The sequence below is a fragment of the Carex rostrata genome, chromosome 12, assembly GCF_964058835.1.
Source record: "Carex rostrata chromosome 12, lpCarRost1.2, whole genome shotgun sequence".
NCBI classification, from domain to species: Eukaryota; Viridiplantae; Streptophyta; class Magnoliopsida; order Poales; family Cyperaceae; genus Carex; species Carex rostrata.
In genome coordinates, this window is record NC_135929.1 from 4,471,494 (window position 1) to 4,498,587 (window position 27,094).

Here is a 27,094-nt window from a genome sequence, read left to right on the forward strand (position 1 = left end):
TCGACTTGGCTCGTTCTGACATGAATTAAGTTCGAACTATGCCTATCTCAACTCAGTTCGACTCGTTTAGAGTCCTGTCGATGTTTACTTTTACAACATGTATCGAAGTAGCAGAGGATATGGGCTAAAAAATGTGTTATATACAATAGTAACCGTAGACTTAACTTATGTATTTTCTAATATATGCAACCAATACAGTATCCCATACTAATTATGATTTATGAGGTATTAAAAATATCTTTGAAAAGAGATGTGCAACTCCAACTGTGGATGCAGTGCAGACATACGGAACTTGCTCATTTATTAGAAAGAAATAAATCAGAATTTCTCCTGACTGTTAAAGAAAAAAGAAAACACCAAAAAATGATGGGTACTGGTACAGGTACAGGTTAGGCGCCTGATCACATCTTTCTCTCTCATGGTCTAAGACTAAGAAGGTATAAAACTTTTATTAAAAAAAGAAAAAGAAAAATTTGTCGCGGGGACATGAAAATATGAAATGATGTGTTAAGTGGGCCCATCTTGCTCTACAAATCAATGTTTAGATAAATTCAGTCAGCAAAGGCTGCACGAGGGAGACCAGAAACAGCCACTCAATGGCGAGAGCTCTAGCAGAGTAGCAGGTGCAGTACTCCTTCTCTCCAGTTTAATTATTACTGGAGACGAACTCTTCCTGTTGTTTACAATAAGTCAGGCAGCTCAGTTTGAGTTCAGATGGAATTGAGGTAAATAAATTCCTTCAGAAGAGGTCATTTAATTTTGTCATATGTTGTTAAATAGCTGTCGGCTTTACTTTCTTTTTTTTACAAGTTGTTAAATCTTAAATTAAAACTAATGTGATATTGCAGATATACATTTGTTAACATTGTCAATTTTTGATGACATGAACAACTCTTTTGCTAGTACGGGCAACTATTTTTTGCTAAAGTGAATACAACTGACAGCTACTGTCAGCTCTTTCAAATTTTTTTTTTTTTTTTTGCTAAAGTGGATGTATATCTTATTGATAAGGACATGATCCGTGACTTATGATGGATAAATTGTATATTTTGTACTTTAGATAGAATTCTTTTATCAGGTTAGTACAATATTATGAACTAGTTGCTCATCCATTAAACAATTTGTAAAGTTAATGGTTAAAATTTGATCGGCTTTTGATCGATAACCAAACAATTCGTGAGTTGCATCAAAATTGACACATGACAAATTTAAATTATAGACAACATGCAAGTATTTTACCAAACAATATCCTTTGAAAAAAAAAGTTTTAAGTTTACTAATAATATAATCGTACATAATAAATAATTTTACCATGGACAAATCAACCTACATGTGGAGTTTTACAAATACAAAATAAAATGATTCATAATAGTATACATATTTTCAGGACAGTTAGTTGATTGGTATTGCTCACTGCATGAAATATCAACCGATGCATGTGATTTAATCTCATATCCTTTTCATGATACATTACTTATATCACAAAGTGGCATTGAATTGACACAAGCTAGTTCAGGTAAGTGAGAATTCATCATTTATAAATTTTAAATAACCCTTACCGTTGATTAATTTCTCAATTGTTTCCATAAACTGGAGACGATCCGATCTCAATCAAAGGAGACTCACTAATCACTTTCGTTTGATGGATTGGGTCCCAAATTAAAAGCGACCGCTTTTGGCCTTTGTTGTTTACACAAAATACAAGTACTCTTCTCCCCTCTTTAATTGTCTTTCTTTGACTCCACCAACCGTCAAAACAAACCCTCATGCCAAGTTTTGTTTCCTCTGCAGTTCTCAGAGAAAATGGAGACGTCCATTCAACGCTACTAACTGTAGTTTTTGACAATATTAAAGTAGAGAAAACAGTATTAAAGAAAAAAAAAATCACATTATTCTCATGTTAGTACAAACACAAAATAGTACTAGGATAAAAGGTATTAAAAACTAAAGAATTTGAAAAATTAACTTTACTCCACTTAAGAAGATGCTTTAACTTTTATTTTATTTTAAAGCATTCTAAATCACTTTAATTAGTCGTATTAAGACACCTTAAAGCACATAAATCACCACTTTGCTTGCTACACACACACACACACATTGTTTTAACATGCGGTGCATGTGGACGCATGATAAAAAAAAAATCAAACATGAAAGATTTTCAGTTGAAAATAAAAGGTTAATAATAAGAAATGTTAGTTTATTTGTACGTCTAAATAAATTAAAAAAAAATAGCTTAGTGCACAACTTTTGTGAGTTGCTTGAGGATCCATCGTAATTTTATTCACTAATTTGTCTTACAATTTAAAATAAAATCATCAATAAGGTATGTAATTATATACGTCGAAAAAAAAGTAGAGGTAAATTGACAGTACTTGCAAAATAATGCTTAACAGTTGGACAAAAAAAATAGAGGCCTGTTGTCTAATGTTTGATGGTCTATTTTGTTATTGTACAAATAAAATAAGAGATCCGGTATTTTTTTTAATGTGACTACACTTTAAACAAGTAATATTTGAATTTTCAAGTTGAAAATAAAACCTCTACTAGATTCGCTCATAAGTAAAAACCAACCGGTACCTTAAATCATACATTGACACCTTTATTTATTTTTGCCCTTTTTGATGAAACAAAGCAATTCACATCCTTCGTTATTTAATATATTCGAAACTATCTTGTCAATTTTTTACCTACATCTATTAAAGTCGGCGCAAATTATTTTCGTAAGTTCATCTTTTGCCTTTATTTTTGCGGCTATTTATTGAATTATTTTATCACCATATTCTCCACTATATATCACAAAAATCCGTTTGATGCAAAAAAACAGAGCTGAGAAAGAACAAATATCATATCAAGCGACTTCCCTCCAACTCTTGTTTATGATGATGATGTGATACCACCTTTGTACTACAAATTTTGTATGATGTGTTTTTTTCTTGAACTGGAGGTTTCGAGAGGGCTATTATTGTCATTTATTTATATATATTTGACAGGATTATTAGGCAGAGCATTGCCATCAGCATGTTACCTGTTTCATGTAGAAGCTGCCATTTTTCTATATGGATAACTATGATGGTGTAAATCTGACAAAAAAAAAAAACATGATTGTGTAAATTTGGAATTCATATCATCAAAGGTACTCATTCTTTGAGTTTGAATCTGGTTTGTTCGCTATATATTAGTACGAATTTTAAAGAAGTTTCGTAAATTACGGGTTTAGATCGAATTGGTCTGAATTATAATTGAACGGTTCGGATTTAAACTCACTCATAAATTTGCTTGCATTTGTTATATTATTTAATTCTTTTCAAATATGTCGGTTTTCTATTGTTAATTGCTCTGTATATCATGCCGCAAATTGTCAAGAACACAAGCTACACTTTTTTTTCTGATAAAATTCTTGTCCTTAGAATTGCATGTTTTCAAATAACAGATAAGCAAACATTTTCGTATGAATTTTTTTTTTTAATTAACTCAATGTCAAAGATACGAATTGGTCTGGTCAGAACTTGAGCACCGTTCTAGAAAAAAAAAAGAATATTAATTCGAATAATATGTCACCTCATGTTTTATTTGGTCCAAATCAGGCCTTAAAACAAAATAAAATTCAGAGTGCAGAATCAATTATTTTTTCAATTGTAACCATCAACCAAAGAAGACAAAAACTTAGTCAAACCCAATTTCTCGTGAGCTGGTTAGCCACCATACGCTTATTCATTTTTAAATTTTAAATTTTAATTATTTCCAATCAGATAGCTCTGAATGTTGAAAATTCTTATTATTGGCTTTAATTTTCGCAATACAACAAAAAAATGTTCGTAGTTGCTCATATGATTTTTTTAGAAATTAAAAAAAATTATTATTCGGGAAAGTGAATGATTTGTTTTTTTTTTCTCGATGAAAAATAGATGAAACCGCATTAATGATACGGTTTGAATGGGTGCATGTTTATGAAAACACACCAGTGGTATAGTTCTATTATTTTTCAGACGTTACGTCCCATCTTAACCGCATATTTATTCAAAAATTGTTGGAACCACATAAAAAAAAAATCAATCCCTTTGCCAAATATTTTATTTTTTAATTCTATAAAAAATTCACCCAATGGCGTAAATACAAAGATGCGACTGGTTCTATCATTGATTAAATTTTGATTGAATCTTCCTTGCAATTGCATTTTCAGATAAGTACCAAAACCAGCTGCCCTCTATTAGATTGTTTAATGGCAGATAAGGTCAAACAGTGATCTAATTGAGACTAATTTAATGGGAGGAAAAACCCAAAAGTTTGCTTACTGGGATTAATTAAGGGGTGCATAGTCCCAAACCAAGCCACTTTGGCATTATTTGTTTGATGCGAAAATGTCCAAAAGGGTTTGCTTATAGCCCCCAACAAGAATGCGATATTTAATTTGATTCTCTCCATGTGAACTTGGAAACCTTTGCACGCCCCCATTTCTAAATAATTGGTTTTCTTTTATGAATGCGCCATTTAAAATGATTTTGGATACATGCACAACAAATTGGTTTCTAACAGTGGTTTGTATTTCAAAATAATTAAATAATTAATTATATATATGACATTATCTGCTAATTTTACTCGATCTTTTCATATTTTCCTCTTTAAGTCAGGCGTGGAACTAAGGATGTGGGACCCATTACACACGTTAATCATGATTCATGAATTTATGGCAAATAATATTTTTATGTAAATATGTTTTGTAAGCTGTTGTTAAAAAAAAATGTAAAATTTTATTTATCTATACTCTATAGCACAACAAATTATTTCAAATGCTTCTTTTACAACCAGTTTAGCTACAAACTATTTGAAATCATTATAACCCATAAAAAGAACCCCGGTACAAAGAATGAGCGGTGCTCTCTATTTCATCAAAAAGATAGAATCCTTGCACTGCATCCATTTATCCATATGTGCCAAACACACAAATTCAATCTGTACTCATGTGCCAGAAAAAAAAATGATACCGGTAGCCTAATACAACTATACAAGTGAGCTATATTTGCGCCACATCATACAGCACCTCTGATGTACATAGATCATGTGTACCCTGACACATTTCTTTGAGAAATTGCAAGGCAGTTTACTGTTCATTAAAAGAAAAGAAAATTGAAAAAGAGAGAAATTGCTTGGAAGGTTGAGATCCAGGCCCAGCAAATGTCGGAGCACTAAACAAATCAAAGTCCCCAATTTCGGTGATTCTTTTAAGACCGACAATCTGATCTGCACTCAATCCAGCAATTTTATTGATTTCATCCTTTTTCCTTTTGCTGGTATAAAATTTACAGTAATTTTTGCAATTACCGATCAAGTATGAGCAATTCATATAATACCAAAAAAAGAACCGTGCATTTATTCAAGATTAATTTAGAAAAGCTACATATTTAATAAAAAGCACATGGCTCATACTTGTTCAAAACAAATTCAATTCAGAAAACATAAAGAAAGAAAGCTTATATGATTTATGAATTTCTTTTACAAAAGAGAGTGGAGTCTTGAGGAAAGCCACTCACTACAAAAAGTGACACAGACCAAAAGTTCACCCAAGTAGAGAAAGTAAGCCATCTAGTTGGATTATATTTAACAAAATTCTAATGTTAATTATGATAAAATTCGGTGCAAATCAACAAACACAATTCACATTGAACAAGTTGGCAATTGGAAATGCTCATCACAAAAAATTTACAAATTTTCCATATCATCAGAGGCCCCTCTGAGTATTGTATTCTGTACTACACCAGTCTCTCTCTCTATCTGTGGGCAGTTCTCTCTCTATCTGTGGGCAGTGTTTCTCCTCTATATCTCTTTTTCTTGTGGGGCCCAAATCATAGGCCCAATTAGGAGTGATTAATGAGCGAGTATGAGCAAGTTAGGGTATGCTCATGCTCGCTCATTTAGTAAATGAGCGAGTTATGAGCGGCTCACGAGTTATGAGTACTAAAATTTAATAAATTGTCATAATTCATTTAAATAAAATATAAAAAAACTCCAAGAAAAATAGAATTATATTACAAAAATCATCAGTATCATCAATACTTCAACAGTGATACTTTCACAACTATCGTCCTACAAACAACAATAGAATATAACAAAAATCAATAGTATCATCCAACAAAGTGTAATACTTTCACGGTAACATCAATAGACAACAATCAACATATTACAAAAATAGAATAATCCAACATAAACTAATAACAGCACTAATAAAAATCCAACAGCTATGGTGACAAAAATTATGAATATTACACAGGATTTAATGAGGCAAGGCAGATATGACAGAAATTTATTTGGGATTGAATGTGGCAGGGATTATATGTGACAAATCCTAAATGAGCGAGTTGGGGCATGCTCATGCTCGCTCATTTAATAAATGAGCGAGTTTAAGCGAGTTGATAAATAAGTGAGTTTAAGTGAGCATTTAATGAGCGAGTTATGAGCGGCTCACGAGTTATGAGCAATTTACTCACCCCTAGGCCCAATATTCACCCTAAATTTCATTCCAGACACACATAAACCCTAAAAGTACCGGATCAACTCAACTGCATATTTTCCTTTTCGTGTTTTCGAGATCTCACCAATCTGTAATTAAAATTGAAATTAAATAACCCCAACATTAGTAAATAAACCTCAATACCTAAATAGGTGTTATATTTCATATGGGTTTTTATGATACCAGCTTTACAAATAGCATCAGCCCATTATAAAGTGGCAATACCAATTGGAATTGGTACCAGAACAATTAGGTTGTATATTGTGAAAAAAGAAAAGAAAAACAGAATATCGCTTTTACCTTTAACCTCCCTAAACCGCTTACAGAAACAACATCTCCAGCATTGAGTGTTGCCCCATTTTTCGTCACTGTTGACCAATTCACACGCACATCTCCTTTACTTCACAGAAGGAAGAAAACAATTATTAAATAACTTTTTAAGTTGCAAACTTTTAACAGATAAAAACTTATCTAAATAGAGTGCCCAAAATGCCTCCAATCCTTGTAACTTTTTAATAGGAGACAGAAGATAGCAGAGATACATTTCATGCTTTGTGTATCTTACTTATGCCATGGCAGGGGACATTAAGTTAGGAATCCGCTTATGTAATAAAGTTGATCCACTATGATATTAAGCAGCGATGTAGAATTAGATCCCAAAGATAGTAAGTCTTTTTTATTAGGGAGAAAATTCTTTTTCAAAGATTCTATAGTGATTTCCTATATGAAAACAAGATAGTTACCTCTCAGAAAATCATAAGAATATATTTAAGAGCTATATATGCTTTATTCTTCTGAAGGTGGGAAGAAAATGTGAAGAAAAGGTAACACTGATAGTAATTAACTTTTTTTTTTTTAAATAATTAACAATATAACAAAAAAAAATCAAGAGAAATTGAAATAAGGATATATGAAAAAACAAGGATGAAATTACCTAATGAGGCTAACCAATTTAGAGCGTGATATTTTATATCCAGCACTAGCCAGTGCATCGACTCTTAATGAAGCTTCTACTGTTTTAAATGATTTCGTCCTGGGAATAAAATGAGAATCTATGCAAGAGCTCTAATAACTGTGAAAGAACAGCAAACTAAATATACCATCAAGTGTCGCAATATTGAAGAATTACCTTGGTGGTTCATATTCTAATGCGAGTAATGGTATCTGAGTGCATGATACACCAACATTCCCAACCTAAAACAAGAAAATATAGATGAATTATTGCTATGAAAATAATTCATGTTTACCCATAAAAACCTCAAAATGCCATATCTGCCATGCAAAACATGAAACATCACATATTCCTATGAAACTATGTGAAGTCCCTAAAAACCCTTCTCTGCTAATTCCTTCAAAATACTGAACACAAACTCTCCTTTCTCTCCCAATTTTGTAGAAATTAGGATGAGGACAAATTCTGGCCTTTATAAATTGGTCAGGAAAGAGGTCTGTATTATTCTTTTAATTCAAGCTTAGCAGGGTGCAGAAATTTCATAGGTAGTATTTGTATTTCTCATGTTGTGATGCTATGCGTGATTATTTTTCAACTTATGAAATATCTCCAATAACTAAGAGAAAATTAGAAATTTCACCTTGTCAAGTGTGCCTGTAATGAACTCGATCATGTCAGGAATAACAAGTACCTGTGCACCTTTCTCTCCCTGAAAAATCACTTTAACAACTTGCAAAATTAATATGCATAGTGTCATTCAACCTAGGTAAGATTTTGAAAAACCAAAGTATAATATAATAGATCAAATTATCTGATAAAGAATGAGACCTGCATTAGGATATCACCAACGGCATCTCTTTCAATTCCCGTCCCCAGGATTGCACCAAGAAAGTCACCATGTGAACATGGTTCAAACTTGAAGTTCCCTGAGATACTAGACATGTTTTTGCGTATATTTTAATCAATTCACTATTTATAGTCTTTTCCTTGAATAAGCATTACAAAACTGTTCTATTAAGATCCTTAAAAACCTCAAGGCAGCAATGACATCTGGATCGCTTGTCATTAAATCAGGATGGCCAACTGAAATTCGACACCTCTCAGCCTAAAATATGACAAAAAAGAGCAAAATTAATATGGAATTAAACTAGTCTGTGCTAATTATAGTACAAACAAGCATTACTAAACATGAAAAAATCATTAAACCTGTGGATAGCCACCTTGCGCAATAGCTTTAACATCAGTGAATTTCTCAATTGTTAGCATCGTCTCCTTTACAACAGGTGGTGTTAGAAACCCCGTATTTAAAACCTCTCTTCTAGAAGCAGCACGCCCCGCCTACTAAAACAAACATACAACCTTTACAACTACAAAAAAATTAACGTGAAAGAAAATAAGATTTGATTCCTCAAAGGGATACCAGTTCGAGAATCCGCTTCACAGCTTCAGCTACAGTTTTATCCGCTACTCCTTTTAGCACCGGTTCAGTGCTCGGCTTCGCTGCGGCCGCCACGTGGCAAAAACCTCGAGATAAGTAGAGTGAAGGGTTGGAAGGAGGGTGAACGGAAAGGGGTTGTAGAGAGGCAGAGTATGGGAGGAGGTGGTGGCGCAGTGATCTCGTCAGGGATGGGAAGGCGGAGAACGAAGCTGCTGACGTGGCGGCCATCGTTTGGTTCGCGCTGCTCCGACGGATCTTATTTTCTCAGTTGTTGCGGACTAAAGAGAAACATGTAATTTGAACGGATCATGATCAGGCCCATTAAAGCCCAATAATTATTGGATCTGATATGAAGTGCGAGAAAAGAAATTTTATTTCTCGTCTCGTCTCTTCCCCACAGCAATATTTCTTTCTAATCAGCCTCCTTCTCCGGTTCTCTCAATAGAGGCGATGATCCGATCTCTTCTCCATTTCTCTCTAAAGCCCGTTCGCCTCCGTTGCATGGCCGCTGTCCCCGTTTCTCCCTACACTTCGGGTAAACGGGTCTCGCATCGCAAGCGCCAGCGCCTCAAATCCAAGTCCGCTGTCATCGATGAGACCCGGTTCGAGTCCACCATCTCCTCTCTCCCGCCCCGATTCACTCCAGACGACATCTCTTCTCTCCTATCGCGTCAATCCGACCCGTTTCTCTGTCTCCGCCTCCTCTCCTGGTTCACTCACCACCCCCGCTTCCGACCCGACCTGAACCCATTTATCGTCACCATAAAAAAGCTAGGCTCCGCTCGTCTCTTCTGTGAAATGGACTCAGTCGCCTCACTGGCTCTATCTCTGCCTTCATTGCCTAATTCTTCTTCTTTGTGTAATACACTAATCTATTTCTACCTTGAGGCAGGTCGGCTCGGCAAGGCATTTCATGTGTACACAGTCATGCTGAAGTCTCAAGACCCAAGCACACAACCCACCACACACACCTACAATTTACTGTTTACTGCATTATTAAACCGCTGCAGTATGAATTCATACATTCAGTATGTGTACATGGACAATATACGGGCACTCTTCAGACAAATGATCGAATTGGGCATTAAACCTGATTTGCTCTGTTTAAATTCTATAATTAAGGGGTATGTACAGTCAATGCACTTAAATGATGCGCTTCGGATCTTTCACCAGATGGGGCCGATTTATGGACTAGAGCCTGATGGGTGCACGTACAGTTACCTGATTCACGGGCTGTGTGCCCAAGGACGTACCAGGAATGCACTCGAGTTGTTCGATAAAATGAAGGAGAAGAAATTGGTATTGAATAGCAGAGCTAGTAATTCTATTGTGAGTGCATTGGCAATTGGAGGGGAGGTTGAGGATGCGACAAGGGTCATGTGGGAATTGGGGAGCATGGGGCGGGTCATGGATGATATTACATGTCGGGCCTTGATCGGTGAGATGGGTCGGCTCAAGAGTCAAAAAGAGGCTAAGACTTTGGTGCAGGAGATGGCAGAAAAGGGGGTTATGGATCGAAAATTGAGACGGGAGCTGTTGATTTGGATTGAAGATGAGTTTGCAGAGAACTCTTCCTTGAACGAGATCAGGAGCATCAAATGAGGATTAAACAGTTCAAATTACGTCATCATCAAAGAGGCACAAGTGTTTCATTTGTGGGGAATACTTCATTTTGATTTAAACTAGGTCAAGAACATTTTGTGATGGAACTAGTAATGTTTTTGAGGAAAAACTAGCAATTGTTTATAAAAGAAGTGGAGTTTCAGACTTTCAGCTCTTGTCTCATCTTTCTTCATATTTCTGAGTTGTCTTAAAAGCTGTTATTGTCTTAAAAGCCCGTTCGCCTCCGTTACATCTAATGATAAGAGTTACTTCAACCCTGGACCCTCTCTTCTATCATCATTAGATGTAACTCTTATCATAACACGATCTCCATTAAAATAACATCATCTTCACTACAATAACAGCTTTTAAGACAACTCATAAATCCTGCTAAAAAAAGCCACCCAATTTTAAACACTACCATATCTGATAAAAAGAAATCTGGACAGGTAAACCAGTACGGGTGCATAGACACACACCTGCATTGTAGTCTTTTCCTAGGTGGTTTCTATGTACCGCATGCAAACTTTTAAAGCCTAATCACAGAACAAAAGTTTAGTAAACAAACTTCTCAGCAATCATAAAACAAGACAATTAATTTCAATACTCTATTTATTTCCTGTAATCTAGAACAAATGTACCTAAATTAAATTTAAAAGGCAATTGCAAAAAGAAGGAAAAGAAAATGAAAGTTATTTTTCGCATAGGACCCACTCGAGAGTCTCCCCAGCAAACATTGGCACTATATCTCCCGATGCATAACTATATGTCTCAGGTACTTTCCAGGAGCTTTTTTGTAATACTACCTTGCAAGTATTCCTTGGAAGACCGTAAAAATCTGGGCCATTAAAGCTCGTAAATGCCTCTAGCTTGTCAAGTGCTCCAGCCTACCACAAAAATATAGACAAATGTTAACGCAATCATAGATAATATAATCTGTTTACTATGTTGACAAACAAGTTCCCCAGTTTACCTGTTCAAAAACCTTTGCATAGAGAGATAGAGCTAGAGGTGCACTAAATATGCCAGCACAACCACAAGAGCACTCTTTCCTTTTTTTATCATGGGGTGCACTATCGGTACCAAGAAAATACTTTGTACTCCCACTGGTTACTGCTTCTACTATAGCTTGTCCTTTTATTTAAAAATAAAAAAAAAGAAAACATTTGTTAAGTTGAGATTGGTAACTCAAATCTTAAAAACTTGTTAAGGCATAGGGATCATATGAACATACTGTGAGTTTCTCTTTTCAATATGGGGAGGCAATAATTGTGCGGCTGCAAACCACCTTGAAAAAGAGAATTTCTATTTAGGAGCATATGTTGCGGAGTCACTGTCGCAGCAACATTGCCTGAAAAATATTAAATTGCATGGGTAAGCAAGTGACAACAAGTTAATTTTACTATCTAAAAAAAGACTTAAAATAAGGTAACAGAAGAAAACAACTCTGCAGAATACTTTTGCATTGTTGATTACTTGCATAAAAGTGCAACACTTTTGATATATATATAAAAAAAATTCCGTCAATGAGTTAGCCTCTAGCATCATTAGAAGTAATACTTTAACAAAACTAAGTAGCAGATAATGATGAACGTACTCATAACAGCAACTGAACCAGTAGATAAACCATCATTGGTACAATATTATTGCATTTCTCTGTAACAAAAGGGGCTTATTTAAAAGAAAAAAACATCATCGTAGCCTTATAACAATTGCTTGCCTGTTTTGCATGATTTGATAAAGTTGACTGCATCCAATGTCGTGATGTGCTCCATTACAATTTTTAATGTCGGTAATTTATCCACTAGAGGTGACAAAATTGTCTCAATAAACACCTTCTCCCTGTCAAACGTGTCAACACTAGGATCGGTTACCTCACCATGTACCTAAACAAAATTTCACAGAAACGGCAGTCAAGTTTTTATTCATCTAAAAAATAATAAATAATATAACAATAACTTACAAGCAATGGCATTTCCTGTTTCACCATCTCCTCTAGAACAGGCAAGCATTTCCCAAAAACATCAGTCACACCATCCTGAGAATTCGTAGTTGCACCAGCTGGGTACAATTTGACCGCAAAAACAGCCCCGCTGTTCCCTGGAGACACAATTTTGTCGCACAATTTATAACCTAGAATACTAATACAACAACGCACTTGCATACATAGGAGCTTTTCAGTTCATTGATTCTAAATCAGAACTCGGAATTTCCAGGCACACAGGCACATACAAGTTTAAAGTTAAGACCAGGAAGCACAAATATTGGTTATGTTTGGAGTAAGAGGTGGAGTAAACCTCTTACTCCACACTTAAAACATGAATAATAAGATGGAATAAAGGCGGAATAAGTTAAACCACCTCTCTAGACGGGTTAACTTACTCCACTCTTGCTTTTACTATGCCTTTAAGGCCCATGTCATAGACAGAGGTTCATTTCCAACATCTTACTCCTCCACGGATTAATTACTCCGCACTTAAAGCTGCCAAACGAGGTGTAAGATAAGAGTACGATGGAGTAAGCAATGTAATCCTTCTTAAATTTAAGTAGCAACCAAACATGACCATTAAGATTTAAGAATATTTAGTAAAATCTGTAATAATGCCCCCTATTAAACCCAGTTCATCCTCAGTTGTGTTCTGAGGAGGGCATTAAACTTTCACTTTCGCAGCAACATGATTAAAAATTTAGAATGTAAATGCTTACTGGCAACTTTAATCTCCTCTGGGCTGGTATTATCAGTCAAGTAAAGTGTCATTAAAGGATTGAAATCACAGTCAGGAGGAAGTGCTTTCAATATAGACTCTCTATAAGCCAATGCCTTAGCGGTGGTTGTGATCGGCGGTTTCAGGTTTGGCATCACAATCGCCCTCCCAAATTGCCTTGCACTTTAATTAGAGCAAGAAATTTATTAAAAAAATTTAATAAAATAGCTCCGATAAAGCGAAGTGTGATAGGCAGGAGATAAAAGGAACTGACCTATGAGGAAGAACGGACTGGAGAAGATCGCCGTCGCGAAGGTGAAGGTGCCAATCGTCGGGTCGAGTGATGGCAATGGTCGTCTCCATTTGCGCAACCACAGCACTTCTCCTGATTCTCAGGCTTCTCCCGTGCGGCGATGAAATGGAGGCGAGGTCCTTGGAGAATGGTACCTTCAGAGAAGGAGAAAAGCGCACGGAATGCATGGGCAATTTAATATACACCTGAGCGCGCAGCGAAGAGTGGCGCTGAACCAAAGCCGGACTTCGGAGCAAACAGGATCCAGCTTTCGTAGTGCTCGGATTCTTTGTGGATTGTACGAACACATCAGGCCATGAACCGGGTCACTGTCCACATAAAAGCAAGTGGGTCGTATTTCCAGTTGTGCTCTACATAGAAGTATAGGTGGCAATGAGCTGGGCCCACCTCAAAATTAGTTTGCCACAGTTAACGAGCGAGTTGAGATTAAGGACTCGAGCTAGAATCTTAGCTCAAGATCATCACGAGCCAGCTCAGAGCTTGATTGAGCTGACTCATTAGCTTGTTGAATTTTATTAGATCACTATAATACAAATTAAAAAAATAATAATAAAACGCATCAAACAAAACAAATCAATGACCATCAATTATGTTTACAATTAAATTCATACATATCAAAATACTAAATTCTCAAATTCATATAAAAATAGTTCACAAAATAAATTCATGCATATCAAATTCACATAAATATATACTCAAATTCATTAATTCTTTATTAAATTAATAGCGAATTGGCTCGTTAACTGTTCAATCTATTAACGAACAAGTTGTTAGCAAGCAAGTCACAATCAACCCACAAGCTACAATTTTTTTTTATTTCCACCCCTACGTAGAAACACCCACGTTGAGAAGGAGCGGCAGAGGCGAGTCCGGGAAGCAAGCTGAAAAAAGAATGGAAGGGAATTATAAGGCTATAATTTTCTTTTTCTGTTCAACGGTTGTGAACTTGTGATTGTTTCCGCCAAGTGAAAGGCTAAAGTTATTGTTAATGGGCCTTGTGCAAAACTGAGGTGATTGCCGAATAAAATCCTTTTAACGGGATGCGCACTTAATCGGGTGTGATTGTTCAACGGCTCATTGTTTCCTCGGCTAGTCCAAGTGAGGTATGCCGTATACTAAAAACCACGAATTCAGAATCATTATAATGCATATTGCAGTTATGGGTGTCAATAAAATCCTTATAACCGTTTATCCAATCAATATCATATTTGATAAGATGAGTGCTGATGAGAATTTTTTTTCGTTAACTTAATAGGTATAAGTATGAGCAAGAAATAATTTTCATTAGCTTTTTGTATAATAATACGGATAAGAATTATTTCGTATTCGTTATAAATAGATAATTGAATTATAGAGTAATTAATAAGAGGAGGGTTCAAATGCCTCCATGTTTTTGTGCCTCCATCATGCCTCCATCTCTCTCCATCATTTTCAAAGTTCAAACAGTCGATCCGAACCGCTCAACCTAACCTCCATAAAATATGTTTGGAGACCAAATTTTATATTTTTAGGGATTTTTTTACTATTTTTTTAGATAGGTACAAAAATACTGTTTTTAGATGGTTCAGATTTACTGATTTTGTACCTATCTAAAAATATAGTAAAAAAATTCCTAAAAATATAAAATTTGGTCTCCAAACATATTTTAGTATAGAGATTAGGTTGAGCGGTTCGGATCGACTGTTTGAACTTTGAAAATGATAGAGAGAGATGGAGGCATGATGGAGGCACAAAAACATGGAGGCATTTGAACCCTCCTCGATTAATAAATATGAAATTATATGTAATATTAATTTTATCTATATATATAATTATATTTTTTTATTACGGTGATTAGGTGGATTTTTATAACATGTTATATATTATTTTTTTTATCTAATAACTTATGATAAATTTGATTTATCCAACATCTTATATAGTTTTTTAATTAGCACTTCATGACAAATTATTTGATACAACATTTTATATTAATTTTATTTGATTAATAATTTATAATTTTAAAATAATGGGGTTAAAAATTATAATTTGTATATTTTTTATAGTACATTATGTGTTATTTATTTATTTGTTATACCTTTTAAATTTCATATTAGCTATTAATTATTCCTTTCATTACTTCTCAAGGGTTAAGTATGGATAAGACTAAATGACATGTAAAGATAGAATATGCTTAAGACTAATTTTAAGTAGATATTGTAAGAAAATGTCTTCATCCAGACCGTATCATGCTCATTGAGACATTGACACCCTACATAAGAAAGAAAAAGAAAGAAAAAGGTATGCCATGTTTTGCGAGTACATATTGAGAAACTAGATCAGAAATTAAGATTCATGTTTTGTCCTCCCATGTGGAAGGCTAAGAATAAACACATTACTGGAGGAGAGTAATAAAATTCTATTTATTTTACTCGGTTATGTACAACAAGAACAATTAAAACAACATCAACAGAATGAATCGCTAATTTTTCTATCAACAATTGCCGACAAAAATTTTCAGACCCCTTGGCACCGCATGATTGGGTAAGTACTAAGGAAACTAAACATTTGCTCAATTCCTATAGTCCAAACATTTACTGAAAAAAAAATAAAAGTTATAGAAAAGAATTTGTAGCTTTCTGCCTATGCCTCTTTGAACCAGATTTCCTATCTTTTGGACGTTTCACTGGAGCTAGCTTCCTCGGAGGATTTCTCGTAAGTTCATTTGCAGCAGGTTTCTTATACGGTGCTTCAGTAAGTGCAGGAGTCTGCCGGTTTTTCATGGCCCTTTGTCTTTGCTCTAACAACTCTCTATGGTAGGCCTGGAATGGCATTAGATTTCCAATAGGATTACAACAAACATCCAAAACTGTTATACAATAAAAATTGCATGCCTCGCCTGCCAAGCAATAGCTATGCGCCTATGCTGATGATTCTTATAAATAATAAAAAAAAACTTGGTAAATTTGGTAGCAATAAGAAGAGAAAATGTAGCAAGTGACATTTTCCCAGTTTCAGTAGGGGGTAGACATGCCTTGCTGTTTCCAAAATTTTCAGCAATATGCATTTCCTTTTTTTGTTTTGTAATGCTTGAATAAAAGCTTCCATAAGCCCATAAATTGCATTAAAACTAGGGAAGTAGAAGGGTAATTATTTTCTTTTTATTCAAAGGATTGAGAGAGTAATATATGCAAGGTAATATGTTGCTGTTTGCAGTGGTAGACATGACATTTCAAAAAGTGATGAAGGGAGAACTTAAAAAAATTGAATACCTGAACAACAAAATCACGCCTTTCACAATCTAAAAACATGTCAGGGTACCAGCCAACCTTCGACCTTATCTTGTCTCTGACTGTGCTAAAACTCAATTGATCTCTGGCTGTGAACCGGTCAACCTCGTTGAACCAGAGGCATGTAAACAAGTTAGTTATAGGGATGTGTTCTTTTATTATCACGCATCCTTCTGGCACGTCTGTCATGAAACAGAAAACATTGAAAAGATTATAATAGCAAACTACATATTACCATTTACTTTTGGCAGCTTGATTGCCAAACTTCACGTACTTTAAAAACTTCACATGCAATCATGCAGATTTATTACATAACATGGGATGTATATCTATACCCCTGCCTTCTACTTCAATTTTCAAGTAACATTTAACACAAAAGGATTCCCAAAATGCCATCCTTTCCTGTTTAGCGTCACTATTTTAGCTGAAGGACACAGCTTGGGAATTTGGTCATGCTCCAAAGAAAATGAAAGAGGATATAGTTATTGATGTTAACTACATCATATTTAACATGTTTTAGAGCGGAACATGTGAGTTTGCAAATTGGCATTTCAAAATTAATTTATCGACACTAGGATGGAACTCCAAGGGAAAATACAAGAATTTTGATGTTGAAAGTTATTACATTCAGCCAGTACCAAACTCAGGATTTTTACCAAAAGCACTCACCACTGGTAAAAGGGAGTTTGGCTGAAGAGTAATGGGTCAAACCCTCCCTTCTATAGAACTCAATCTGGTTATCAATAGAGGAGTTGTCGTACTTTCCAGCTGCCTTATTCGCCTCGGCCTCTTCATACACATCAAATCTTCTATAGTGCCTCGAGATTGCCAGAGTTACATTCTTTCTCCATAAAAATCTGTTAGAGATAATAGAAATAAGAAAGATGGATCATCTGTAAGGAAGTATAATTCATAATACACCAAAATATCCACGTTATAAAGAATTGTATTAAAACTATATGTTAGCTTATGACTTATGAGGGATTCCATCTTGTTTTGAGGTTGTACTGAGCATAAATGCATAATAATACTTGAAATGGATTAAATTATTGCCCACCAAACAGTGAAAATACAAACAATTTGAAACTTACAGGGCATAAGCATGAACAGTGGCACTTTACCTTTCTAAAATCTGATAGGGGTCTCTTACAAGCTCAAGTTTTCCATCAATCCAGATAGAATAGCGCACGTTTGGAAAAAGCCTATGAAGGAGAAGTTTTGGCACCTGACATGTGTCAATAATTAGGTTATAAAATGAATCATTTCGAAATAAAAGCATCAATATATATATGAAGGGTACAAGACCAAATGAACGATGTATGTTTTGCACACCTATCCATGCAACGGCAATAGAGGGACTGAGTAGGCTTTTTGCAGGTTAACCATGATATTGTCCCCCAGAGAAAATCTAGACATTTGTTAAAAGAATAAATGAAATAATACCTTGCCATTGCGCCTAGCATCACGGTATGGAAGATTTCGTACAACAACAATCCGCCACAAACCAACATATTTATTTTCATCGATTGTGGTATAGTTTTTCATATAGGCTTCTGTTTCTTCATCAACAAACATGAAGAAGCACACATTTTGCTTTGCTTGCTCACTCACATTCTTCGGTTGTTGCAAAATGTCATAATTTCCTGTTAAGTGCATCAAATAAACAAAATATTAAAAAAAAAATAGAAAAAAAAAGAAAGATGTTGGACAAAATACTCTTGCTTTCCCCCTCTAAGAATTCAGTATAGAGATGTAATTTCAGTGTTTTGCAAATTAAAAGGGCTGAAGTACAGTAAATCTATCAGAAGGAAATCCAAGGTTTGTGCTTCTGTAAATTTCAAATGAAACTCTATCAAAGGTTAAAATATGATGTTTTAATATTGCAAGAGGAGAAAATAGTAACCATACCCCTACAACATAACTCTATTAAACAGGATAAATATCTTCTACACACTTCATCTCCCATTTTTTCTGTACCCAAACCACCTTCTATAAGTGAGAGACAGAGAGAGGGTTGTTTCGGGATCCTATAAAGAAAGCAAACAGGGAACGAGTGATATATTCCCTGATTTATGGGATACTTACAATTTAACAAGTTGTGACTTAGGTATTATAGGGGCATGTGTCTAATTCCACATTAAATGTAACAAGATATTACCAAAAATTGCTGAAGCAACCACAACGCCAAAGCAATTCTCCATTGCAGAGAGATCAGATTCATCTATGTCAAAGCCGGTACCTTGACCAGGTCTCCTTCCTTTCACAAACCTAAATGGTGTGAAAAAAAGGATGACACGTTTAAGAATTGGCGCTACAAAAGAGATAAAACAAATAAAAACTGAACTGATAAGGAGAGCAACATACCCACAGTGTACCCTCATGGAATCCCTTATATCATAAGACAAGTCCCTGTCCAGTAGAGACGGGTAACCTCCAAAAGAAGAGCCACCATTTAGTGTCTCTCTCTCCACCAAATTATCATCTGAAATGAAATCTAATGTGTTGAGAACTGGAGATGGAGATGGCTCAACGGGTATGAGTGACATGGCCTGCTCAACTGATGCATAACACACTGGACATGCTGCCACGTCAAAAAAATAATATTAATCAAAAGAGATGACAAACTCAAAAATGTATTCTTAATACTGACAAGAAACTTCTGAGAAATTTCAGGCATTTTTCAGTATGACAATGAGCTAAATCATGAACTAGACTAAGTTATGTTCCTGGATTAGAAAATAAAAATTCTGTTCTTCAAGACTAGTGATACTCCATAAATTTTGTGCTGTGGTTGCATATAACTAGTTAGGATGCTATTAAATGGTAATGCAAATACATTTTGCTACATTTTTTTTTGTCAAATCTGGTACAACATCAACGGTTTTTTTCTTTTACCATTTGTTCTCTGGGACCATTTCTCAATTGATTGCTTAAGCACCCAAGTAAATCCTAAAATATTACCCTAAAGCAGCTTGATGTCCCAGTAAAGTCAACTACTAGCTCACATCAGCCAAAATTTCATAATTCAAGCAAAAATCAAAATCCTTGAAATCACTGGTCACTTTAATGGTAAGGCCCTGAAACCACCAAACCCATTACTGGTAAACAATCACGACTAAATAGTTAGAAAACTTACGGCGGGGCCCTGTGCGCTTTGGACTGATAGGAGGAGGCATGAAGGAGAAGTTGGCACAAGGATGTTCAGTGAACATCTGACTTGAATCAGAAATAGGTACAGGAAACATTATGTTTAGTTTCAAATGAGGCGATGGAACTGCTGGCGGTGTTCTTGTATTCAGGGGGATTTCTTCTCTAACAGTGATAGTGTTGGTATTGTGGTTTGAGAGCCCCAAACTTGATTCTATACCAGGAGTTGTATCATCATCTGAAAATTATAGAAGAAAACAGTCATAATCTCAATATTTAAGAATGGTCACAGTATCAATAATTTTGAAATGACATTACTTGTGTTCTTTGTGAATATCGCATACCAATGCAAAGTGATTTTGGAAGGGGTGTTGACAGTGAATCCTCTCTACAATAACTTATTTTATCCTACATGTTATTGTCTTTTTGCAGAGAGACAGAGATAGAGAGGAGGGGGGGTCGTCAGGCGTTTCCCAATTCATAATTGCTTAGCGAATCAACATATGATTTTAAATGATTATAATTTGAAGTTTTGAACTACTAACTATGACATGTACCAAGAGCGAGTAACTCCTGCACTAAGTTGGAAAATTGCACAATATCCAAGCACATTACTGATCCAAGATCAAAATTAGCAACCTGAAACTCATTAGCTAACCTTTAGTAATAAATGAGAAGAGAGAACAGAAGACCACTGCTGAAACAAGAAGCAGTAGGAACATTCCGACCCGCCTTCTACCTGCAACCTTACAGATTCGATTGAGAACCCGCTCTTTGTCTCTAGATCCTTGCAGTGCCATCTTGCTAGGCGTCTTTCTAACGGAAACAGGTACGGATACGGGTGAAATCTGGATTTGCAATTGCGCGAGACCAGCTCCGTTTTGCAATTGCTGCTGCAATGATCCATAGCTCGCAGATCTGAGCCCCAATGAAGAACCACTCATCTTTTGTTCAGTGATGGTAATGCGATCCGATCTTTCATCTCCAGTTCGTTTTAGATGGCAATTTAATTCAAAACGGGGAAAGAAGGATAGGACAAAAAATAGGAGATCTGATTTTTGAAATTCGATAACAATCGATTCAGCTGGTGACGATGGCAACTGATCCCAAACAGGAAAAATCTTCCTCAATCAAAGCAAAAGATGATAAGCTACCCGAAACGGAATTGTCTGCGAGATCTAATTACCTCGGACTTGTATGTCCAAAAAATCGCATAAAGTGGAAAATCAATCGAAAAATAAGTGCACAAAATCGGCGGAACTACAACAGAATGGCACAATTGGTATGAATTTCCATCTTCCGCGGTTTCCAAATCTAGGGTTAGGGCATGTATGGAGAGATCACAGATCACAGATCCGCGCCTTCATTTCTCCTCTCAATTTGAAGAAGTTAATTGTGAAATGGAACGCAATTTTGTTTTTGAGTGGTAATATATACATTACATGCACACGGAATGCACCAAACGACTGTGAACTAAAGAGGAAGATGTAGTGATAATTAAAGAAATTTATAATTTTATAGTAGTAATGTAATTTTCTTTACAGGTCGTATTAAGTCACCAAAATTAGTTGCTTGCTTGCATTATAATTATAATTATAATTATAATTATGATAGTTGGTACATCAGAGTCTCGACTCGGTCGGACGGTCCTTTCTTTTACAGGCGTTCCCTCAAGAATTGTTCCAGTAGAATTTCTAATACAATTCAGAGTTATTTAGCTATTCATGAATAAGTTTTTTTCTGGATAAGTTTATAATAGTTAGTCTTTTGTATTTGAATTTCTCGATTTAGAAAATTATTGCAGTTAATATTTTTGACACACAAGTTATATTATAATTTTTTTTAACTATATTGAATTTGACAGTCTTTAACTCTTTCATCAAAAAATTATTGCCATAGATATTAGTGGAGTTAAAGGGTGTTTTTAAATCTTTTGAATGATGTATTTTGTGTTACAATGAACCTAAATACTTATATAACCAATATATATCAGAATTTTTGAACTAATTCCTCCAAAAACTCTTTTAAATTTGCATACAAATTTAATAACACAACTCTTCAAAAGCGCTGTTATTATTTAGATATATATTTTTTAGAAGAAAGTTAACTAAATATGCAGCCATCCACTTTATTTAATAATTGTTCAGTTTATTTTATTATTTTATTTAGATAACTAAACATCTAAATAAAAAAATGATATCACAAAATTTAAATTTGAATTACATTTTATAATTGTAACCACAAGTCCACAACAATTTTAATAAGTCATTATTGTCAAATATTAAAATATTTATGTGTTTACAACTTTACATATTCTTAAAAACAATCAAGTTTTCTTCAATTATAATAGAGAGAAAAAAATCCAAACATAGTCATGACATTAGATTATTAAATATATATTTAATCACTATTATTTTATTTGTATGGCATACCTATACTTATGCGTATTAAAAATGTGCATAACTAATTTGAAATTTGCATGTTCATGACATCAACTGGTATTTAATTTGCATTAAATATTGAAAAAAGTTTCTTTATTTAAAAAAAAATATTTATTCACTTATTATTTTAGCTCCCCATTTTACAAAGTTGAATATTGTAAATAAATTTTTGCGTTAATTGATGCACCTTTTTGCATATATGATGTATCCAATTCACATTATAATTTCAAGTAACGAGAATTTTTGTTTTTTTTTATACTCAGTAAGATTTGAGGAGGGTTCCAATGCCTCATTTTTTTCATAACTCATCATACCTCATATTTTATATTTTCGTTTTTAAAGTCCAAATTATTGATCCGAACCGTTCAACAAAATATTTATACTAAAATATGCATGGAGATGAAATTTTATATTTTTTGGAATTTTTTTGCTATTTTTTAAGATAGGTACAAAATCACTGTTTTTGAACCGTTCAAAAAACAGTGATTTTCTATCCATCTTAAAAAATAGTAAAAAAATTTCAAAAATTATAAAATTTCATTCCTAACCATATTTTAGTATGGATATTATGTTGAACGGTTCGGATCGACAATTTAGATTTTGAATATGAAGAAAATGAAGATATAAAATATGAGGTATGATGAGGTATAAAAAAATGAGGCATTGGAACCCTCCTCGTAAGATTTTTATATGTTCATATGACACAAAACTAATTTTTAAAATTTATTCAAACTCCTGTCCCTTTTTCTACCAGGTGCGATAAGCAACAGTGGCTGATCAAAAATTGTATTTTATATGCATTCTATGATAAAGATTCTAGGTTGTTGCAATCATTCTCCAGAGATCTACTGGGCAACTAGCAGGTGACCCGGTCTAAGAGAAGAGCAAGTTTGCCTAATAACTTTTCCGATCGTCATTGATTGTGAGTGAACCAAGCTCATGAACCATAGAGCAAACACCAACCAGCGAGAAATGGGACCCCCAGTAAGTGCCGTGAACCGAGTGCTGTGGAACAGGTTTGGACATGATTTACTAATTGTTGATTATTAGTTGGTGGTTATGTTAATGGAGTATCGAATGGTAGGAGAATCAATCCGTGATGCCACGTGGCACGATGGCACTTTCTCTGCCTTTAAGTGGATGGTAGCAAATAAAAAAAGTGTTTTTTTTTTAATATAAAAATAAATAAAGGAACGCATTGAAGCAATGAAGCTTTGACGACTCAACCAAATTGGTGAGAAGTCATAATTAAAGATTTTGTCAGAAACAATTAACATGCATTTTGCTAGAAAAACGAAAATAACTTTGTTGACATGAAGTCATGAACTAACGGACTTTTTAAAAGGAATACAATAATCATGGGAAAACAATCAGCACTGGGCTTTAATTTCCATTATTACCCTTCTACTATTTCAAAATCTCAATTTCCCCCAATAGCCCTAGAATTCACCATTGTGCCCAGAATTCGATTTTCAATTTAATCCTTCATAAAGAATTTCATTAAATTCCTCAATCATTTTGCTAATTTTTTTTGGCAGTTTTAATGAAACAATTTGAGAACAGAACCATTGACATTAAAAAAAAAAAAAAAGTTGAAATCAAATCTTTTGGCAAACAGTTTTAATGAAACAATTTGAGCACATAACCATTGACATTAAAAAAAAGAAGTTGAAATCAAACCTTTTGTACAAAAGAAGGTAAGCGAGCCTAACACACCAATGCAGACCAAAATGAGAAGCAGCATACCGATACGTCGCCGACAAACCATCTTGCAAATGCGTGAGATAAATCTATCCTTGTCCCTCAACCCCGGCAAAAGCATTTTAGTTGTTTTTCTCACCGAGAAAGAGACGGAGACAGGTTGCGTCTGAATTTGCAATGCAGCTCCTCCATTATGTGCTAGTTGTAGCGAACCAAAGCTCGATGATCTAAGACCCAAAGAGGATCCATTCATTGTTTCTACGGTGATGCAATAAATTGATCTCTCATCTCCCATTTCAATTTCATCCGCGCGCGTCGAAAGAGCAATAGATAAAAAGAAATATCAAATATTTAGTGATAGTTTTAGGAACATTGTTTTTGGAAGAGAGAAAATAGATATCTATTAAATCATGTTTGGAACATGTTCAAAACTAAAATGAGATGTTAGAATCTGAATTTGAACATATAAAAATGGACGGAGTTCTATTTTTTTTTTTTTGAAAGTGTATTAATTTTGAAAATGACAGGATTACCCTCCCAACTAAGATTCAACTCACCTCTGTTGGAATGTTTTTCTATAAATGGTAGAAGATAATAGACCGCTACGGGTCCAAACCATAAGGAATCATTGTTTTCTGAAAATAGAGTGCTTTTCTTTGTGGTTTTCATATATTAAATATTTAATTATCTAACTAAGTTCTAATAATATTAATTCAGGTCCTTCAAGTGCAAGATTTTTGAAAATTTTTTTGGGCCCAGTTCAATTCTCATTCTTGTTATGATACTATGAAATGAGATCGTCTTTTTGTGTTTTGGTCCAATTACGATACATCCTATCCGTTTTGAGGCCCAACTTGGAAGGTCAGGATCTAATTCAAATTTTGAGTTTGAATTCGAACCGTCTGATCAAAATTTAAATCAATTTAGTCTGAAGTAGAATGTACGATCTTTAATGTAGTGTTGTTATTTTAAACAGTCCAAATTTAAATAGAAAACTTAATATATGTTTTTAGAGTAGGGTTTAAATGTTTTTATTATGCCTCTGTTTTTTATAACTTTCACAACTCAAAATTTAAAATTTAAAAGTCAAAATAAAATTGTTGGATATGATCTACATTATTTTATCTATGCACTTGTAAAAAATTGTTATATTTCAATTTTGTTTTAGTTGTCATTAAGAGTTTGCAAAAACGTACTAATGATGGATAATTTCTAAACATTGATTTTTTAACTTATTGATTTACATAAAAATATTATTGAAATTTGTTAATTTTTTATGAGCGCATAGAGAAAATAATATAGATGACATCTAACGTTTTAGTTTTGATGTTTATAATTTAAATTTTGAGTCATTAATATTTTAAAAATGAAAGCGGTGGTGACACACAAAATGGAGACATTTGAACCCTCCTCATGTTTTTATCATGAGATTATGTTAAATATTATTAAACCTTGTTTATTAATAGGTAGTTATAATAAGATTGCGATATATAAAATTATCAAGATCATATAAAGGATGGCTAACCTTTCATATTGTCTTAATCGCTGAATTTTATTAAAATTATAAATATTTTATTGTAATACGTGGTGAATTCTTAAAAATATTAGAAACTTTAATTTTATTGTTTCCGTATTATAAAATCTTGATCGAGTCAACTCAAATTATGTCTTAAGTTAACGTCAGCTTTTATTATGCACATCATAGCTGCTAAAATTTTTTAGATGATTTATAGATGATTTGCACTCCGCTGGAGGAGAGAGAGTCACAGATATCTTCTTATACTTTCGATAGAAAAATTAAATTTACCCAAGTTTTATCTCAAAAAAGCAACTTTATATAAATTTTTTTCTAACTTGCTTATACAGAAATCCTTACAAACTACTATTTTTTTTTAACCATCAAATAAAATAGTTCTCTTCTAAAATTATTAACAAAATGTCTTCATAAACTCTACTTGTTTTCCTCTTTTTCCCTTGCTACTCTTTCTCCTCTATACTTTCTCTTTGATTATGCTGGAGGACACTCATCTTATACCAAAGTACATCTTTTGGTTCTTGGATTGCCCAAAGTTTTATATTCTCACTCAAGAGTAAGGCTACGGTGCTACAGGTTGCATAGAGGATCTCTATGCAACAGCTCAATATTCGAGTTTTCAAAATTCTAACGGTCAATCCGAACCGTTCAACATGTTCTTCATATGAATATGTACTTGCAAACCAAATTTTAGAATTTTTAGAATTTTTTTACTATTTTTTTAGATAAGTAGAAAATCACTTGATCTAAAATTTTTTATACCATTAAGATATTTGATTTTCTATCTATCTAAAAAATAGTAAAAAAATTCTAAAAAATGTAAAATTTGGTTTGCAAGTACATATTCATATAGAGATCATGTTGAACGTTCGGATCGACCGTTAAAATTTTAAAAACTCGAATATTGAGCCGTTGCATAAATGCCCTTTATGTAACCCATAGCACCATAGCCTTACTCCTCATTCAAATGACATCCAAATTATTTATGTTTAGTTGCAAAAACAGGAATAGTTAAAATAGCTAATTAAGAATAGTTGTCATTTGTCTGACTAGAATAGGAAAATTGACATTTGTCTTATTAGAATAACTTGTTCTATTTATTTGTGAGAATAGCTTGTTATAATAAGACAAACAAGTTTGATTCCCTATTCTAACTATTCTAATACAATCAAACACCGAATAGCTTGTTCTAAAAAATAACATATTCTCATTGCAACCAAACATACCCAAAAGTTTGGATTCTCTATTCTAATAGGAATAGCCTATTCTAATAAGACAAAAAAGTTTAAATTCCCTATTCTAGCTATTCTAACTCAACCAAACACCGAATAGGCTATTCCGAATAGTCTAACCCCAAAAATAGCCTATTCTCAGCCCAATATTTAATGTTAGAAGCTAAATTTTCTAGTGATCCTACTTGCCTTTCCACTTAAAGAAATCATGAACAAAATATTTCCCCTATCAACAAAGTCTTACCTGGAGGCATAGCT

General features: G+C 34.0%; 4 protein-coding genes across 5 annotated transcripts; 1 reads left to right on the forward strand and 3 right to left on the reverse strand.

Annotated features, from left to right (window-relative positions):
• Positions 1-5,443: 5,443 nt before the first annotated feature.
• LOC144562883 (RNA-binding S4 domain-containing protein) lies at positions 5,444-9,185 on the reverse strand. 2 transcript variants are annotated; one of them, XM_078312213.1, is made up of 10 exons: positions 8,878-9,184; positions 8,664-8,795; positions 8,489-8,562; positions 8,286-8,391; positions 8,098-8,166; positions 7,635-7,699; positions 7,440-7,538; positions 6,806-6,905; positions 6,489-6,594; positions 5,444-5,846 (listed from the first exon to the last, which is right to left on the reverse strand). In XM_078312213.1, exons 1-9 carry the CDS (start codon positions 9,121-9,123, stop codon positions 6,532-6,534), a joined length of 954 nt encoding a protein of 317 aa, XP_078168339.1. In that variant the 5' UTR covers positions 9,124-9,184; the 3' UTR covers positions 5,444-5,846; positions 6,489-6,531. The 2 variants fall into 2 exon arrangements, with proteins under 2 accessions (XP_078168339.1, XP_078168340.1); XM_078312214.1 differs by lacking the exon at positions 5,444-5,846 and having other exon boundaries at positions 6,525-6,594; positions 6,806-6,900; positions 8,878-9,185.
• A 41-nt stretch (positions 9,186-9,226) lies between these two features.
• On the forward strand, positions 9,227-10,668 carry LOC144562882 (pentatricopeptide repeat-containing protein At2g27800, mitochondrial-like). Its single transcript, XM_078312212.1, has one exon. It carries the CDS (start codon positions 9,346-9,348, stop codon positions 10,495-10,497), a length of 1,152 nt encoding a protein of 383 aa, XP_078168338.1. The 5' UTR covers positions 9,227-9,345; the 3' UTR covers positions 10,498-10,668.
• Positions 10,669-11,034: 366 nt separating this feature from the next.
• LOC144562881 (dihydroorotase, mitochondrial-like) lies at positions 11,035-13,819 on the reverse strand. The gene is made up of 7 exons (XM_078312210.1): positions 13,477-13,819; positions 13,204-13,385; positions 12,461-12,597; positions 12,218-12,383; positions 11,732-11,848; positions 11,471-11,631; positions 11,035-11,384 (listed from the first exon to the last, which is right to left on the reverse strand). Exons 1-7 carry the CDS (start codon positions 13,680-13,682, stop codon positions 11,190-11,192), a joined length of 1,164 nt encoding a protein of 387 aa, XP_078168336.1. The 5' UTR covers positions 13,683-13,819; the 3' UTR covers positions 11,035-11,189.
• Positions 13,820-15,895: 2,076 nt separating this feature from the next.
• LOC144562770 (tRNA (met) cytidine acetyltransferase, putative (DUF616)) lies at positions 15,896-21,412 on the reverse strand. Its single transcript, XM_078312042.1, has 9 exons — positions 20,587-21,412; positions 19,918-20,166; positions 19,146-19,362; positions 18,940-19,049; positions 18,225-18,424; positions 17,903-18,006; positions 17,451-17,638; positions 16,764-16,963; positions 15,896-16,313 (listed from the first exon to the last, which is right to left on the reverse strand). The coding sequence occupies exons 1-9, from the start codon at positions 20,870-20,872 to the stop codon at positions 16,107-16,109; spliced, it is 1,761 nt and encodes a 586-aa protein (XP_078168168.1). The 5' UTR covers positions 20,873-21,412; the 3' UTR covers positions 15,896-16,106.
• Between the last annotated feature and the right edge of the window lie 5,682 nt (positions 21,413-27,094).

What these genes read in the sequence shown, in the direction of transcription:
- LOC144562881 (XM_078312210.1), bottom strand. Translation starts at nt 13,682, where the DNA reads ATGCATTCCGTGCGCTTTTCTCCTTCTCTGAAGGTACCATTCTCCAAG. An exon ending in ATTGAAAAGAGAAACTCACA is followed by an intron (nt 11,632 to 11,731) that starts GTATGTTCATAT and finishes TTTAAATAAAAG; the next exon opens with GACAAGCTATAGTAGAAGCA. An exon ending in ATGCAAAGGTTTTTGAACAG is followed by an intron (nt 11,385 to 11,470) that starts GTAAACTGGGGA and finishes TTTTTGTGGTAG; the next exon opens with GCTGGAGCACTTGACAAGCT.
- LOC144562770 (XM_078312042.1), bottom strand. Translation starts at nt 20,872, where the DNA reads ATGAGTGGTTCTTCATTGGGGCTCAGATCTGCGAGCTATGGATCATTG. An exon ending in CTTCTCATTTATTACTAAAG is followed by an intron (nt 20,167 to 20,586) that starts GTTAGCTAATGA and finishes TATAATTTTCAG; the next exon opens with ATGATGATACAACTCCTGGT. An exon ending in TCCATGAGGGTACACTGTGG is followed by an intron (nt 19,050 to 19,145) that starts GTATGTTGCTCT and finishes CACACCATTTAG; the next exon opens with GTTTGTGAAAGGAAGGAGAC.
- LOC144562882 (XM_078312212.1), top strand. Translation starts at nt 9,346, where the DNA reads ATGATCCGATCTCTTCTCCATTTCTCTCTAAAGCCCGTTCGCCTCCGT.
- LOC144562883 (XM_078312213.1), bottom strand. Translation starts at nt 9,123, where the DNA reads ATGGCCGCCACGTCAGCAGCTTCGTTCTCCGCCTTCCCATCCCTGACG. An exon ending in TGAAGCGGATTCTCGAACTG is followed by an intron (nt 8,796 to 8,877) that starts GTATCCCTTTGA and finishes TTGTTTTAGTAG; the next exon opens with GCGGGGCGTGCTGCTTCTAG. An exon ending in TTAGAATATGAACCACCAAG is followed by an intron (nt 7,539 to 7,634) that starts GTAATTCTTCAA and finishes TTTTATTCCCAG; the next exon opens with GACGAAATCATTTAAAACAG.